At 48.9% G+C, this 17,866-nt stretch overlaps 1 protein-coding gene across 1 annotated transcript; it reads left to right on the top strand.

Moving 5' to 3' along the window:
* The first annotated feature begins 981 nt into the window (after positions 1-981).
* Positions 982-16,206, top strand: CDK5RAP3 (CDK5 regulatory subunit associated protein 3). The gene is made up of 14 exons (XM_006833659.1): positions 982-1,023; positions 1,246-1,291; positions 9,911-10,042; positions 10,261-10,361; positions 10,743-10,791; positions 11,362-11,540; positions 11,758-11,894; positions 12,344-12,488; positions 12,869-12,979; positions 13,315-13,393; positions 14,002-14,090; positions 15,305-15,510; positions 15,864-16,035; positions 16,141-16,206. The coding sequence occupies exons 1-14, from the start codon at positions 1,018-1,020 to the stop codon at positions 16,204-16,206; spliced, it is 1,518 nt and encodes a 505-aa protein (XP_006833722.1). The 5' UTR covers positions 982-1,017.
* The last annotated feature ends 1,660 nt before the right edge of the window (positions 16,207-17,866 follow it).

The raw sequence follows: 17,866 nt of genomic DNA, 5'->3' as shown, positions 1-17,866 counted from the left end.
AAGGGGCTTTACAGTGGGCCCCACAAATCACATTGCTGTTCATTCCTGTGTATTGTTCCTTGCACCCTCTTGCAATCTCTGGCTCCACAGTTTTGTCTGTGCAGTCTCCTGCCACCTGGACGTCCCTTCTGGTGGTACCACCTCCTTTTCTGCAGCTCTTCCTTAAGAGACTCACTTTAGCTATTATCTTTAGAATGCCTCCCCTGACTCTCCTCTCTCCCTTTTCTCAGCCCTCATACACATAGCAAAAAAGTGTTCAACGCATCTACTAGATAAACTGAATGGGAGGCAAAACTGTGAGAAGTTCCACAGAGATATACAAACTACCATTGACAGCAAGTTCTGGTGTGAAGCTGCGGGTTAATGTACTGGACTGCAAGGTTGGTTTGAATGGAAAGGTCGGCAGTTCAAGCTATAGAGGGTCGCTACGAGTTGGAGTCCACTGACGTCATTTAACAACAACATAGTGTGGTGGTTGTGTAGGATAAGCCCTGGACTGCTAACCACAAGGTCGGCAGTTTGAACTCAAGAGAACCTTGAGGTTTCCTGCTCCCGAAAAGATTTATAATCTCGGAAACCCTATACAGTCGCTATGAGTCGGACCTACTCCTCGACACTAAACATGGAGAGAAAAAGGGAAAATGCTGCTCCCGGCCAGAGCTAGGACCTTGCTTGCCGGCTCATTAATCGCTGCTGAGACGATTCCCCGGGTGCCAAGGGTGGAAGTGGCTTGGTCTCGGGCGCCGCCTATCGCTACTGTAGTCCTTTTCAGGCTCCTGCTCCTCCCTGGGCCTGAACCCGCCTCGCGTTTCCCATTGGCTGATTCCGGTGCAGAAGGGTGGGGCTTGCGCCAGGGTGGAGCGTGCGTTCCGATTGGCTCTGTGGAAAGTAGTGACGTGGCCGCAGAGGCCTGTTTGTGCTTACAACGTGGCTCAGCCACAGCAACAAAGGATTGGTGGTAGGACTCCGGGGCAGGCGGGCTTGGGTCTCCTCGCCGGAAGCGGAAGTGGAGAAGAGATGCAGGTAGCGGTACGGTAGCTGCGGGAGTGAGGGGCTAACCAGGGACTCCTAATCGGTGTCCAGCCTGTCCGTCCCGGACCCGTTTCCCCAGCCTTGTCCCCGAACGCGACCCTTCCCGGCCCATCATTCCAGTCCTACAGGGTGGCGGTTGGGACTGTGAAATGAGCGCGCGATTGGCGCGTCCCCTCACACACTCACCCCCCCCTCCCTGCTGTTCCCCCTTAGGACCTTCAGCACGTGCCCATCGACATCCAGACCAGCAAGCTGCTCGGTAGGAAAAGGTGCCCCCGCGCAGCTGACTGTCGGCGGGGAGGGGAGCCGTTCTTTGTACCCTGTCGCCAGCAGCACCCTATCTTTAGGGGTTTAGGCACTGACGGTCAAATCAGGTTCTGTATGATCGGACCGGCCTCGTTAAGAGGAGCAGGAAGGAACTAACCATAGAGTCTGTATTTGACCGACGTTTCTATTTTAACATATGTTGATATTAACTTATATCATTATGGTATGTTGTTAAGTGTTGTCCAGTCAGTTCTGACTCAGCGACCCTATATAGGGTTTCCAAGGAGCAACTGGTGGGCTTGAACTGCCGACCATGTGGGTCGCAGTCCAGTGCTGATACTATACCGCCACACCAGGAGTCTATTATCATGGTATATTGTTGTTGTTGTTGTGTTGTTGTTGTTAAGTGCCTTCGAGTCGGTCCCGACCCATAGCGACCCTGTACAGGGTTTCCAAGGGTGTAAATCCTTAAGGGCGTAGAAAGCCTCATCTTTCTCCGGCGGAGCGGCTGGTAGTTTCGAACCACTGACCTTAAGGTTTGCAGCCCGATTCGTAACCACTACGCTACCAGAGCCGTCAAATCGGTTCTACCATTAGCGTCTCTATATAGGGTTTCTGAGGAGCGGCAGGTGGGTTTGGTGGGCATTAACGTGCAGCGCCTCGCCAGGAGTCCACCATTATGGTATATAGAGAGTAAATGGCTTGCCTTAAAGACATCTGACTATGTGGCTGGCCCAAAGTTGGGTGGAACTTAAATCTGTCTCACACTGATGTTCATGGTTTCTTACATTAACCTTTCTTAAAGGTTTCTACCTCCCCTTGAATTTATGAGAATGAGGACCATATGACCCTCTCCTGGCTATGTTCTCTAGTATACAGATACATCCTCCCAGCTCAGAATGAGGGAAGGACCTCTTCCTTCTGACTCCAGGTGTTTGTCCAGCTGTTGCCATTTAAAAATGTTCTCTGGATTGATGGATTTGGTGCCAATCTTAAAATGGTGTCTGACTGTCTCCACCTTTTGGTTTTAGTTCATTTATATCTACAGATTTTTTTCTTCTTGGGAACTTGAAAATACAGTGGGCAGATTGAGTTAACAGGGCCACAGTCTGGAATTCAGCGTTCTATGTGGCTATGGTGTCAGTCCTGTGCTGTGGCCAATAGTGAAGCATCTTTAGGGTTATTTCACATTTGTCCCAGCTCTTCAGCACATTTGCATCTTAAGAGTGTGAGCTTTCTAGTTGGTTCTGAAAAGGACCAAAACACTAATCCCTATTCCTTGAGGGTTTGCTCGGTATTAAGCGTTGTGTTAGACACTTGGCATTATAAGAAGGGGGAATGTTACAGCAGTTTTAGATTTGTGGTCGAAGAAACCAAGGCCACTCAGAGAGGTGAAGTGTTGTTTTAGACCTTGTTAAGCCGGCTGGCTCATAGGAGCTGATTTCTCCAGATTCTGAGCCCCGAATGGAGGGCAACAGGGACTTATATGGGGGTCAGACTTGGGGAAGGGTCAGGATGCAAACCTGTTTGAGGACAGGAGGGAAACCAGGGGGATTGGTCCCATTCAGTAACCTGATTAGCATTCTAGCTTGTCTCTGAGGTAAAGAGGGTGAGTGAATTTTACCTTTTCCTGTTCATTCCCCTCTTTGATGCCCTTTGGGACCTTTTCCCCAGGGGCATCATCTAAATGTTGCCTAAGGAATGATATTTTGGTATTGATTTGGATTGTTGGTACCCTTTTCAGTTGATTATTGTTTAAATGGCAGTTCCCATGGCCCTGATTGCTAGTGGGAGTAGGCATGGACTGATTAAGTAAATTCCAAATAAAACAGGACTCCACCCACAAGGGTCTTGAACCCTTTAAAGGTGAAGAATTATTCTCCCCATAGACTCTGGGTTCCACCCACTTCAGGTTTGTACAGGGACATGGGCAACTTTCTGCATTTCTACAAGGTCTTCTACTGCCAGATTCTGGTCATCTACTTGTATGCAGCAGTTAGCAAAATTAACCTTCTCACATATCCCTTCTCCCTCCGCAGCCAATAAGTATTTTAGGGCTAATCTATTTTGATAGATGGCATTTCGTATCTGGGTTTGTTGGCACACAAGAAGGGTTAGGGCCACCCCAGTTTCATTGGTTATAGATTCAGTTACCTAGGAGGGTGCCCTCTCTTTTATAGCAACTATAAAAGAGTAGTGTGGTTACTGTTTGGCCCACCTTGGTGGTGTGGGTGTATAGATTACACAGATTTCTCCATTTCTCACACTCCAAAGTCTAATTAAAATGAGTCCCACAGTGGACATCCTCATGCTTTGGGCGTGCGTAGATCATCCAGCTCCCAGTTTGTGGCTGAAGCAGGGTGGGTTGTACATCGCAGTCTTACCTTGTGAGGGTTCGTAGTGTCAGTTTCAGCTTCTCATGGAGATGAGGCTTTCTTCAGTTTGCTGTGGTGAATCCAGGTGGGGACTCCTTTTACCCTGGCTGCTGGGCTTGAGATAATTTCTTGTTCCAGCCCTCAGTCATCTTTGCCGATGCTTCTGGATGCCCTCCCAAAAGGAAAAACAAATCAGATACATTTATTACACTCTGAGCTAAATAGGCCCAAATGTTTTTCATCCCTTTGAAAAGAATAATGTCTTTGAGAGTCCCTTTGTGTCCAAGTGGAGTCTGGCTAACTTGACAGATGGGGTGGCTAGAAGGACTTCCCAGGGTCCAGTCCACTTTTTTCTAACTGGTTTTCAGGTCGTCTCTTCATGTTCTGAGCAGAATATGATCTCCAGGCTGAAAGGGATCAGGTTACCTGTAGAGAAGAAAGCAGACCTGGGAAGAGCAGTTTTACAAATAATAGAATGTGTGTGGTAGAGGTGTTGCGCATATCACTGCACCTTTAAACCTTGGCTGAGGTCAGGTAGAGGATTAAGGGAAGCTACCTGGGAAGGTCAACTGTATACAACTTTATAAGGGGCTCAATTTAAGCCCACTTCTGGGGGCTCCCTGAATTAGAAACAGGGCTAAGGCAACACCTGGTCCCGATGTAGAGAAATTTCCTGACAGTTCTGTCATTTGTCTCTTTAGTGTCTGGTTCATTTTCTCGAACCTCCACGTTGAATGCAATCTCCATTTAATCTGTAGGTGTTTGCTTCTCTGTTGTCACTTTGGACACTCTGGAAGTCCAAACTTAGAGGTAATCTCCTTCAAAAGGATTTACACTATTTCTGATGTTCTTAGTTTTGTTGGGGGGAAACTTCTACCCAACCAGAAAAGGTGTCTACAAAAACAAAACCAGCAAATATTTAATTTCCCAGCTTGGGGAGGGCATCTGCATGAAATCAACCTGTTAATTTTCAAGGGGTTGTTTACCTTAATATTGGTACAGGACAGCCTGTTTTGGGATTGTTCTTGAGGCAGGTAACAGTCAGAGCTAACCTCCTGAATGACTTTTTAAAAAAATCTCTTGCCCTAGTGCCAGGGCCTAATGAACCAAGTTAGGGCCTCTTTCCTGTAGTGGGTCATCTCATGGACTCATTTAAGAAGAGCAGGGGCTAGTTTTCACAGGATCAGAACCATTCTATTAAAAAGCCATTTACTTTTTAGCTTTTAACTTCTCAGAACTGGAACAATTCCATTGTCATTTACTTTTCATCCTTTAACCCCTATCTCAAATCCTTCTGCCTCAGTTCTACTAAAGTCCTCTGGGTACACATTCAGTTTTTCTTGCCAACATTTCTAATGCCCTCTTCAGTACAATCAGTTCAGCTTTTTGAGCTGAGATCCCCAGCAGGAGGGCTATTGCCTCTACCTGGGTCTTTTAAGATTACTATTACACACTGTTATCCGAGTCCCTTTTTCCATGTAACTAATTCTGTTCATGAATAATGTCTAGTCTACCAGATATAGTCAAAGAGGTCAGGTTGGCTGAAGAATAATTGGTCAATGATTTCTATAATCATGGTTCAGCCCTCCAGTTGCCACATCAGGGAGGAGGATGGCAGGGTTAGTCGCCCCTTAATTCACAGGGTCATATTCGGATTGTCCAGCAAAATAACCTGGTATTGCCTATCTGTCCTGTTGTGGGCCATAGGCTTCCCTTCTTTTGCACCAGGGAGCTGGCTTAATGGGGACAGGGATGAGCTGGCTAAGAGTGCATTTTTTCAGCCTCTTTCCTGAGAGGATATTGGTTTCTGTGGGATGGTCAGTTTCCAGGCTTCAATCAGACCTCGACAGGGGATGCTTGTTGGTTCTTTCCGGAGTTCCACTAGTCCACACGAGGGGTTTACCTGATTGTCTGTTTCCTCAGGCCAATGTGACTTGTTTCCAGAGTTTGAATCAGTAATTGCCAGCCATGTTCATGAGGAACCTCCATCTGCAGACTTTTGGTTTCTGAAAGCTGTTTGAACATACAAATTTGGAAGCAGGTCCTGACCCAGTAAGGGGACCAGACAGTTATTTTCTTTTCCCCAGTGAAGCAGTCCAGGGGTTTCAGGAAGAACTGGTTCTCAGGCTGCCCTGAGATCTCAGTCACCATCACTGTCCCAGGGGTGGGGGTAATAGGGGTGGCAGAGGTTGATGCCAAATCATTCTGAGCCCCTTACCCCATGACACTGTTAGTCTTCTGCAGACATTGAAATTTGTTCAACCATCTATTGAGTTGGATGGCTTTTTCTGCCAGATCCTCTCCTGAGATTTGGGCATTTATTTTTTCAGCGTCCAGGTTTTTGCATAAGTACATCAGTTCTTGCTTAAGACCCTCGTTCCTTTCCAGGGTCTTCTCTGGGGTCCCACAGGCTTACCTCCAGTGGTCTTTTAGGAAGACAGTTAGGGCCTGAGATTTCTCACACTCTCGGCTGTTAAATACCTTGAAGGTGATGTCCGCCAGTTGAGATGGATTCATGCCAGATGCCCTGTCGAATTTCTGCTGTTTCTTTCTAAAATCCTGGGTGCTTTGGGAGATAAAAATCATGTTAACCATTTGGATGTTTGCTGAGTTCTCGGGATCAAGGTCTGTGTACTTACAGTAAGCCTGGTAGATTCATTTAAAGAATTCAGAGGCTTCTATTGAACTGTCTGTACTGTGTTCGAGTTCTTTTGTTTAGGAACTCCATGTTTCAGACTTCTTAGAATGCACCTTTTATAGTGCTCCAGTGTAGCGTAGTGGTTACGAATCAGGCTGCAAACCACAAGGTCAGCAGTTTGAAACTAACACTTGTTCTGTGGGAGAAAGATGAGGCCCTCCACTCCTGCAGATTTACAGCCTGGAAACCCTGCACAGGGTCTCCATGAGTCTGAACCGACCCGACAACACTAAACAATAACATCTCAATAAGAAGGATTTGCATTTTTCCTATTTAACAAGTCCAAGATAGAGAAAGAAGTTGTTGTTGTTGTCAGGTGCCATCGAGTCGGAACCGACTCATAGCGACCCCAATAATATCTTGCAGCTTGCCCTTCCATATTGAATCCTATGGGCATCTGCAGAGGGGGTATTGGTATTGCCTCTGTTCTGGGTAGCCCTCTACCAAAATGGGTCCCTTGAAGGGGATGGTATAGAGAAATCACTTCCAAACTGCTTTCCTCAGCGGCTCAGGCAAGTTCACTAGGTCAAGTTACAATTTTCTCTAATGGCAGCTGCTGGTATACCAAAAGTTGTAGTAAGACAAGGTTACAATCAAAAGCTATATTTCACAAAAAAGTAACCATTTCTATCTCTGTATACCCGACTCGATGGCACATAACAACACAACAACAACATATTCACGTACAGGCCTGTTTAGAACTGTTTTTACCTAATACTCATCTGTATTCATTTTTCCTCTGCTTGGCTTTCATGTTAGCAGTATAAGTGCAGTATAGTACATCTACACAATATAACTTACATATTCTTGGAATTCGGGTTGTTTTCAGTTTCTTAAATATAAATACAGGACAAAAACATAGTAATTTTACAAACAAATAGACAATCTGACACAGTGGTTTAACAATTCAAGCTGTAAGATGGTATAATAATTTGAAGGATCCATTCAAAGGTGATTTTTCCCATCATCTAGATCGTACATTGGCCAAGCTGTATTATAGTAAAACACCATTTCCTTTGATGTCTAAGGGGGACCCTTATAGAAGCCAGTTAGAATTACACTTTACAGCACTTTTCTTTCAGATTGAGGTCTATATTTTATTTTAGGTACAGAGGTTAACCTTAACAGAAACAGGAGGGGCACTTTTAGGAAATTACTTCCTGTCTACCACGTACCGCTGTGCACACCCAGAATAAAGCAAAAGGGAATCTCAAAGTGAAGGCAGAGGTGAGTTCAGGAGACACAGGGCTGAAGACTCCCAGGAAAAGGTTCTCGGCAGCTGCAAGGAGTGTTGGGTTACTGTGCTCCTCGGCCCACCTGTCCAAGCGGCCAATGGGCCACTCATGGCTGTATGTTCACGACAGACAGATGGTGTCCAGATTTTGCTGTTTCTCGCGTGAGAATTTTCAAGTGTCACTTAGCTCTGGAGAGTTTCAAACCAGGAGTCCACTCCGTGCCAGCAGTGAGGACCATCTCCTTAAATGGAATGAGATTCGCTACCAGCCCGGTACTAGACACACTTAAACACTCCTGCACACAAGACTTCCCTTTTTTTTAAAAATTCGTTAACATACATTCTAAGACTGTTGACTCACTATGAGAATTCCCCATATCACCTAAGTATTCCATAGTTGGTGCCATGAAACCACACAGACCAGACATGACAAGCTGTACTTCAGTTACATGTACACTTGCATTCAACCAGTCACACAGAGTTTATGGCAGTTCCACGCCCCCTTTTTGGAGAGTCCCTGACTGAGGCCTCTAGGTGAGGCCTTGGAAGGGGATCAGCCTTCCACTTCTGTCCTTAGGGTCAGGCCTGACTGGGTTTAACCCGGGTCCCGGGGCCTTACCTGTTCCAGAAGGCCTGGCCGGTTGGTTCTGTGGTTCACCTCTCCTTTCGAGTCCGGTTGGGAGAGGTAGGTGTGGCAGCTGGCTGCCCCCACTCGGAGGAGGAGAGACCATCAAATATGGCGGTGGTGCGCCATCTCATCCGTGGAGGGGAGCTTGCCATCAGCTACTCCCTGACTCCGATCCAGTGGCTCAAGGGGGTTTTAGATTCGTGGTTGACGAAACTGAGGCCACTCGGAGAGGTGAAGTGAGTTTCAGACTTTATTAAGCTGGCTGGCTCAGGGGAGCTGATTTCTCCAAATTCTGAGACCCTAATGGAGGGCAACACAGGCTTATATGGGGTTAGACTTGGGGAGGGGCCAGGACGTAGAACTGTTTGAGGACAGGCGGGAAACCAGGGTGATTGGTCCCATCCCATAACCTGATTAGCATTCTAGCTTGTCTCTTGGGTGGAGAGAGCAGTGAATGATTTTTACCTGTTCCTGTTCAGGATAACTAAGATTTCTTGAGGTTTTGCCCTGTGCAAAGCACAACAGGGAGTAATTTACTTACATAACTCCTTATCCTCAGTATCTTGTTGTTGTTGTTAAGTGCCCTCGAGTCGGTTCTGACCCATAGCGACCCTGGATAGGGTTTCCAAGGAGCAGCTGGTGAGTTTGAACCGCCAACCTTGTAGTTCAAACAGCTTTGCAGCTGGTGCATTAACCCACAGCGCCACACCAGGACTCAGTATCTTACTACCCCCCCCCCCCCCCCATTTTACATGGGGGGAAACCGGCACAGAGCGGTTGAGAGGCTTGCCAGAATCATCTGACCACAAAGCCTAGCTCTTAGCTGTTTCCTGCTGAGGAAATGAGTGCGTAGCTTGGGGTCCACTCATATTGTTTGTGCCATTGTGTTGATACCAACTCCTAGTGACGGATCCCAAGTGACAAAGTTGAACTGCCTCATTGGGTTTTCTTGGCCATAATCTTTTCAGAAGCATATCACCAGGTCTTTCCTATGGAGCTACCAGGTGGCTTCGAACCACCAACCTTTTGGTTAGTAACCAGGTACTTAACGGTTGTGCCATCAGGACTCCTTGGTCTACTCATACCTTCTAAAAGCACAAATCCAGCCTCAGATTCTGGGAGACCAGTCACTTTGATGTTCTCATGTAAGGTGTGCGCTTCACTGGTAAGCATAGACCAATGTTATCTAGTCCTTGTGGCGCTGGAGGTATTAGGGGCTTTACAGATGTTCTTCCTTTTGTCCGGTAATTAGCATAACCATCTTGCATTTTCCATTGTCATGGTTAATCCCAGCCCTGAGGAAGTGGAAGTTAAACAACATCCCCTGTCAACAAGAAAGATGTAATTACCCACAGAAGCAAAAATACTGAGACTTGAGAGTGTCAAAAGTGGCACTGTCACGTCAGGACCAATTTAAAGTTTTGGTTTTTATTTTTCAATTCCTGTGTCAATGCAATTGCTCTATAAAAGTCATCTGAGGATAAAGTCAGGTTACTGGAGTCTGTTAACCCCAAGCATCCCTTTGGGTCAGTCTTGATTCCCATCTTCCCATCCATGACACCCATACCTTAACCAATACAAAGCCCTCCTGGCCCGCCCCCCCCCCCACGGGGTCTCAGCCTATTTCATGTGAATAAAGGGAGTGGAATGCGGTGATTCGGGTGTTTCTCATGTAGACTGGCTTGTGGACAGAAGGCATTGCAACCTGAAATGGCAGAGTCTGGTGCTGACGATCCGGGAGAAGATCAATTCTGCCATCCAGGACATGCCAGAGAACACGGAGATTGCCCAGCTGCTCTCGGGATCCTGTGAGTGCTTTGGGGCTACACTGCTGGAATCCCTGCCTTCCCAGGGCAGTCTGTGTTGCTTAGCCACTGGGATGACCCCTAGAAAGAGATTTTAAAAAGTGGGAGAGCTCGGCATGTTCACACGAGCCAGCCATGCACTGTAAATTGTGGTGGTTAGAGTAGATGGAAAATTCTCAAATTGGAATTCTGGAATCTTGTCATTCTTCCTGGCTTTCCAGACATTCACTACTTTCACTGCCTAAGAATTGTGGACCTTCTCAAGGGGACTGAGGCCTCCACGAAAAATATATTTGGCCGGTATTCTTCACAGCGAATGAAGGCGAGTGTGGGGCCCAGGGCTGAGAACAGGTAGCTAGTGCTACCAGTCTGTGGGGTCAGAACCTCCCTAGTTTCTCTGAGGATATGGTGGGAGACACCTCTGTAAACTATTTCCTAAACTTTCCTTTTGTCCCCATAGTTTATGCCAAAAGTAGTAGATCCTATCCCTTGGGTTGAAATTTTCAGACCTGCCGCTTTGAGGGTCCCTTGTTGGCACCACACTCTTAAAGTGGGTGGTCCAGCCAGTACTAGGAGTTGAAGGAACACTAGGAATTTATTTCTGATGCAAAGACTAGGTGAAGTTTCCCCTGTTCGGGGCCTGAGCTGGGCTATGGCTGCTGATTGCGTCTCTGGCCCACCTCCTTTTTCTGTTCTCACTCAGGATTGGCAGGAGATTGTAGCCCTATATGAGAAGGACAACACCTATTTAGGTAAAGTGACCTAGTCCTGGTGGTGGGGGTGGGTGGGTGGGGAACAGATTCCCAGAGTTTGGGAAGAGGCTGGGATATAGATGTTGCTTGTAGGTGAGGTGGGAAAATAATTTCTACAAAGAACATTGTGGGGGTGGGGAAAGAGGGAGCAGAGGAGGTGTGTGAGGTGGAGTGGAGTGCCCCACCCAGTCATCCTGGGGGCCACTATCCAGCACCTGACAGGGAGCAACTGAGGGGCTGCTTGTAGTTTGGCTTGTGTTTTCTAACAGTATAAATAATAGCAACCAGTATTTTGCTGAGCACTTCCTATACTTACGGAGTTGGGCTTGCTATCTTAAATGGCTTCTCTCCTTAACCACTCATAAGTATTTCCTGTGAAAGCATTGTCCCTATTTTATGGATGAGGTTTGGACTAGCAGGTTAAATGACTGCACCTATTAGAAAGGGGGCACCTGGGAAGCCAGCCCCTGCCCTTCACCACCACTAGGTTTTATCTGTGGGTGTCCTGAGGCCCACTGACTTGCCTTATGTTGTGCTTGGCCTGAAGTGCATTTTCTGGGCCCTCCTTAGTGGAGCTCTCTAGCCTCCTGGTTCGGAATGTCAGTTATGAGATCCCCTCACTGAAGAAGCAGATTGCCAAGTGCCAGCAGCTACAGCGAGAGTACAGCCGCAAGGAGGAGGAGGGCCAGGCAGGGGCTGCTGAGATGCGGGAGCAATTCTACCATTCCTGCAAGCAGTACGGCATCACGGTGAGCAAGCCGGAGGGCCTGACAGAGCACCAGGCTGGCCTTCGAGAAGCCATGGAGCCCACTCGTCACCCAGCTCCTTACCTGATGGCAGAAAGTCCCTTCCTAGCCCACACCTGCTCCCTGCTTAGGCTAGGTCTAGCCCACCTGCTGCCTTGATATTTCTTTTCATCTGTTGGACTCTGCTCTCCACCACTTCTGCCTCTTCTACCCTCTCCAGGGTGACAATGTTCGAAGAGAACTGCTGGCCTTAGTGAAGGACCTGCCGAGTCAGCTGACTGACATTGGAGCAGCAGCTCAGTCCTTGGGGGAAGCCATTGACTTGTACGAGGCCTGCGTGGGCTTTCTGTGTGAAAGGTAATGAGGGCCTTTGTTTCTCACTAGCAGGAGGAAAGTGTTCCTGTGTGCTCTGTGTCTTCTGTCTGTTCCACTTGCATTTTTCTCATGTGACATTTTAGCTTTATTTTACACACTTTAATTCTGTGGAATCCTTACCCATTTGACCATACAAAAGGGCTTTGAAAGCTCTTGGAAAAAATTCCGTCATTTTTCATTCCATTTTTTCCATGAAGTTTTTAAAGCCCCCTCATATAAGGAGTCCTGGAGTGGCACTGAAGAATAAGCACTCGACCACAAGGTCAGCGGTTCAAACTCAACCAGCCCCTCCTTGGAAACCCTAGACAAGGTTGCTATGAGTCAGAACCGACTCAATGGCACTTAACAACAACAACATGTAGCCCAGGCTGGAGGTCAGTGTTCACTTTGTGAGTGGTCCTCAGGTGGGTCAGTTATGTGATTTGTTGAAGCCCCACAGAGCAGGTGTTGCCAATGCTGAGATATGTACAGAAGCTAGGAAACTCAACAGTGTACGAATGGAGGACGGGGACAGAGCCCTCCGTGATAGAGCGGTCACATCTTGAGGCGCCTCCTGAGCCAGTGGAAGAAGATGCGGTAAGACCAGCTTTGTCAGGAGGCACCTACCTCATGGATGATGTGTGTGTGAGTAGGTGCTTCCCAGCCCAAGCCCTCATGACCTGGGTTCAGATTCTCAGCAGAAAGAAAGGAGGGAGAGAGACTAGGTGGAAGGGTCCAGAAGGCTCTACTCCTTTTGCCCCTGGTCTTCTTGAGACCTGATAGAGAGCAGGCGCAGCAAGCTGAAGCCAGGAGCCGTTGGCTCATTTGAGCTCTCCAAAGATGTGCTCTCTTTTGACGAGTTAAGAGGCCACTGCATTTGAACACAGTTAAGCTCTCCAAAGGAGCCTCTGAAGGTTGTGGGAAGACAGGCCCCTCTTTTCCCACCGCTTTGTACAAACACTTTTTTCCCCTTCTAGATCGATTGGGGTGACTTTGGGGCAGAGGCAGCATCTGAAGGGATTGACTACGGCATCTCTGCTGAGGCCTCGGGAATCGACTGGGGCATCTCGCTGGACTCGGACTCAAAGGTCAGGCTGTGCTCTGACTTGTTTCTCTGAGAATTGTCTGCAATCAGCAGAAAAGTGGTATCTGGTTCTGAGTTCTAAGACCAAGGATAGTCAGAATTTCAAAAGGGACAGAGTCAAGGTGGAAACTTAGCCCCTGCTGTTTCATGTGAGGCGTGGGAGCATAGGCAGGTGCAAACTCTACAAGGCATGGTAACACAAGTGAACCCATAACTCCTACTTGTCCACCTATGTATGTGTCTTTAGTCATGTGGTCCCATTGAACTGACCAAGGCTTAGCCCAGCTATGCCAGGGAAAAGGTTCTGACACTCTGGGGGCTCCTTGTTCTCTCATTCAGGAAGCGGGGAGTGATGGGATCGACTGGGGAGATGCTGCTGCTGCTCAGCAGATCACCGTGCTGGAAGCCGGAACCGAGGGTGAGTGCACTTCCCTGCTGCCCCTACAGAAGTGACAAGCTCAAGGCCCAAGTCTAGAAGCAAAGAACAGTATACTTGTACATTTAACTGTTTTCTTGAAATTTTGATGAGAATGTGAATGGAGAGGGAGAGGGCAAGGTTCTTCAAGTGAAGGCTAAAACTCAACTTTTTGGAGACCAAATGTCCCATCCATCCTGGCAGGGGTTCCTGGAAATTTATGGGCTGTGGGTTCTGACCCATGTCCCTCTCCTCCAGCATAGGCTGTAGCAATGACCTGAGCCACTAGAGGGCAGTGCAGGATGAAACTTTACCTCCTGCCACCAGCAGAGGAGCCAAAAGCTGGCCTTTCCACTCTGAAGCTACTCGGTTCTGAGGGCCTTGCCCACTGAGGGCTGATCTGAGTGCCTAGTTAGAGCTGAGTCATATGGGAAAGGGTAACTCTTCCTCCTGTGGTTGGGACAAGAAGTGGCTTTAATGTTGTGGGTCTGTGTCCATGTTAATACCCCACTCTTACCCCACCTCCTACCTTTCTCAAACTTGAGCTCTTTCCCTTCTTCAGTCCTGAGATCCATAAAAATTTACTGCCTTTCCATCTCTCTTCCTGGCAGCTCCAGAAGGTGTCGCTAGGGGCCCGGATGCTCTGACGCTCCTTGAGTACCCTGAGACTCGGAATCAGTTCATCGATGAGCTCATGGAGGTGAGGTCCCACATCCAGCCTGCCCCCTCCCTGAGGGAGGTGTGAGGGGCACCTGGGGGCTTCCTGTGCTCTGGAGCAGGGGCCTCATGGGTTATTCACCCAACAAATATTTATTACACACATCCTAGATCCCTGGTTGCCTTGGGCACCTGGGATCAGCAGTGAATAAAACAAAGTCCTTGGCTTCATGGAGCTTCTATTCTAGTGGGAACGCAGATGAGAAGCAAGATAAATATGTACAGATAAGTAAGCAACATAGAAAAGTACAACTGTGCCACAGAGGAAGCAGGAGGGAGATGGAGATTGTCTTGTCGGGAAAAGGCTGCAGGTTTCTAGCAGCGGGTGCTTAGGGAAGGCCTTGAGAGAGACATCTTTTCAGTCAAGATCTGCAGGAGTTGTGGAGAAAGCCAAGCAGGTATCTGGCAGAAGTTTTCCAGGCAGCTGGAGCCACCACTAAGAAGGCTTCCAGGTGGGTGGGCCCTATACACTTGAGGAAGAGGAGGCTAGTGTGGCTGAGTGGAGGGAGCTGACTGAGGAAAGCAGGAGGTTGGTGGAGGCGTCTGAGCAGAAGAGCAAGGTGATCGTTAGGCTTCAGTACCACCCCTGTGGCTATGATGCTGAGCAGCCAAGTCAGGAGCCAGTGTCCTAGGACCTTAGTTGTGGGACCCAGCAGATGAGGACCCCTCGCCGTACTCTCTCTCTGGTTCTGTTCCCTCCCAATCTCCTTCTGATTGGAAGGGAAGGGCCTTATATGAAAGCCCTCAGCCACTTTTTTTCCATTGAAAGAGGCCCCTCCTAGCCTCAAGGAGAGAGGAGGACAGTAAGATAGACAAAACACACAGCTGGTTCTTCAGCTCTTTTCAGCCTTAATCCATGTGGATCCCTAGTCTCTATATTTCTTTCCACCCATGGAGAGAAGTTATCTTCCATGGAGCAGGAGAATCTTTTGTCTGCCTTCTTAGTTCTCTGATCCACTGGGAGGTGCAGTGCCCTGGGTCAGGCCCAAGTCACGCCATGGGGGATGCAAGAATGAGGCGGCCCCATGCTCTCTCCTTGTCATTGGTGAGCTTCTAACAGTAACATTGGTCAGAGGAAATCATCTCTCCTCGGCCAGAATCTAACCCCCCCACCCCCCATTCCTGTTTTTCGAGTAACTCAAGACACAGCTTCTGAGGTCTTCTCTTAGTTTAAACCAAATTCTCCTCTGCCCTCAGCTTGAGATCTTCCTGTCCCAGAGAGCTGTGGAGATGGGTGAGGAGGCAGACATCCTGTCGGTGAGCCAGTTCCAGCTGGCTCCGGCCATCCTGCAGGGCCAGACCAAGGGGAAGATGGTTACCATGGTGTCCGTGCTACAGGATCTGATTGGCCAGCTCACCAATCTTCGAATGCAACACCTATTTATGATCCTAGCTTCACCAAGGTCTGACTATGCCCTTGAGTTGGGCTGGTTGGGAGCATCCACCATATTTAGCAGCTCCTATCCCTGGGTAGTCCTCTTCATGGGCCCTGTCCCTCTCCCTTGCCTCCTGTAACATCACCTTCTGTACCTCAGGGGTTCTCTCTGGGGCAAGAGGGAATATTTTCATGTATGCAGGCAGAATCTTATTTCTCAGGAGCAGGGACCAGGAATGAATTATGCTCAACAAAAAAGGATTTGGAGGCTGAGAGGCCATACTGGGGTTCCGTTTCCTGAGCCTCACCTTTCCCAGCATTTGAATGGGAATGCCTAGGGTGCACACCTGTCCCATATACTTACCTGAGCGCCCTGCACAGGTATGTGAACCGGGTGACTGAGTTCCTCCAGCAAAAGCTGAAGCAGTCCCAGTTGCTGGCCCTGAAGAAAGAGCTCATGGTGCAGAAGCAGCAGGAAGCATTTCAGGAGCAGGCGGCCCTGGAACCCAAGCTGGACCTGCTGCTAGAGAAGACCAGGGAGCTGCAAAAGCTGGTGAGACAGGAACGGGAAACCTGCCCAGTGGGGGGACCCAGCTTCTGCAGAGCGAGGTCCCTTCCCTTCTCTGCTTCCCACCTACATGCCCTTGCTGTCTTTCAGATCGAAGATGACATCTCCAAGAGGTACAACGGGCGTCCCGTGAACCTGATGGGAGCCTCTCAGTGACACCCCTTCACATTTTGCCTGTCTTCTCAGCCTTCATGATGGAGGGGCCCTCCATTAAGAGTTGATGTTTCAGGACCCTTTCTGACAAGAGACCATTCCCTCACCCAGTGGAGACTGTCCCCTCTGCATTCTCCATGAGAAGCTGTTTGATTGGTCCTATGGCCCCCTCAGCCTGAGACCACAGCTTCTGCTCTGTGTGCTTGGTCCAGTGGGGCAGTAATAAAAGAAGAAAGACTTTTGCTTGATGACTGACCATTACTTGCCCTGCGTCTCTAAGTCTGGACTTGAGCCAGGTGCGCTCCCTGGGCCATTGGAGCCCTAGGTTAAGGATGTTTCTGCTTTACCTCTGGCCCAGCTTGCTCTCTACAAATGGTCAGCAAAGGGCGGGATAACTGAATCATCTGGGGCCCTTTCTCAACAGCCAGGGCCAGACTGTCACACTCAGGCCAGCAGCCCACGGGGAGCCAGCAAAGCCGTGTTTTCCTTTTAATCACAGCTTACCTCCAGGCAGAGGGAAAGTGTGGTTTGAAGAGGAAGGGTCTGATAAACAAGGTGGAGACAAGAGTTGTCACCTCCACTAGCTGCCTGTCCACTTCCTCCCCATAACTGCCTGTTCTGTGATTGGATCCAGCCCACCCCAGGACAGCACCCCTCTCTCTCCCAAGCCAACCCATCCCTATTTCCCAGGCAGGGTAGGGGCTGGGGGTGGCCAGCAATTCGATTTTAATTTCATAGCAGAGCAGTTGATTCATGGCTCTTTGTCGCTGGCGTTGACTCCCGTAATGACTTTCCATCAAAATGAAAAGTGGAGTGACATCACTCATTATTCCTGCTGCTTGTTATCTCAGTTCTGGGGAGGGCCGCCCCCTCCCCGCTGCCTTTCAGCCGTCCTGGACAGTGAGTGATGGCCCCTATTAATCACCGACCCCGCGGACTCGGGCGGACACACGCTATCCAAAGGAGACGGAGATAAGGCAGCAGGAACTGCTCGAAGCTGCCCCTATCAATTCATGTCAGCCCATCGCTTCCCCCCAATCCTTGTCTGGTCACCTCCTTTCAGGGGAGTTGGGGTTGAAACACGAAGTCTTTGGTGTGGAATATTGAGGTAAAACTGTCTCAATGTGGAAGGACGGAAAAGGCCCGAGTGGACTCTGTCCAGCGTTGAGCTGCTGTGCTGACCGAGGGGACTTCTGCTTCTCTTCGTCCCTTGCCCTTTGAGAGGATGTCTCTTCCTTCCTGCCCCACCTGCTCAGCTGCCGGCTCTGTTGGCCTGGCCAGCGCACTGAGGCATGCCCCCTCGCCTTGGCTCTGCCCTCATGCAGTCTCCAGCGGTTACCAAGGTGCCGTCACTTTCAGGAGTGGATGTGGCCACAGCCTGCTCTCCCTTCTACCTCTCCTTTCCTGTCTTTCTGTATAAACTACTGTGTCTGCTCAAAGCATGGCTCTCTATGGTCGACAAAAGTAGACTCCCTTTCCTGCACAGCCAGTACTAACGGACACCAAGCTGCTATGGTTTACGGTGCCCAGAGGCCACACAGAGGCCAACAATTCCCCATCAGCCTGGCAGCCCTCTACCATGCCCTACTCAGGACTGGCCAGAAAGTTGTGGTGTCCTCTGCAGCTGGAAACAGGATCCATTACCAGTGTAAAGGCAGGGAAT

The sequence above is a fragment of the Chrysochloris asiatica genome, unplaced genomic scaffold (genome assembly GCF_000296735.1).
Source record: "Chrysochloris asiatica unplaced genomic scaffold, ChrAsi1.0 scaffold00007, whole genome shotgun sequence".
Classification (NCBI taxonomy): domain Eukaryota; kingdom Metazoa; phylum Chordata; class Mammalia; order Afrosoricida; family Chrysochloridae; genus Chrysochloris; species Chrysochloris asiatica.
Note: the sequence above shows the minus strand (reverse complement) of the source record. Positions and strands in the feature narration are given on the sequence as shown.

Excerpts from the sequence above, each read along its gene's own strand:
- CDK5RAP3 (XM_006833659.1), top strand. Across the intron at positions 12,980-13,314 it reads CGCTGGACTCGGACTCAAAG|GAAGCGGGGAGTGATGGGAT; the intron begins GTCAGGCTGTGC and ends TCTCTCATTCAG. Across the intron at positions 16,036-16,140 it reads CCAGGGAGCTGCAAAAGCTG|ATCGAAGATGACATCTCCAA; the intron begins GTGAGACAGGAA and ends GCTGTCTTTCAG.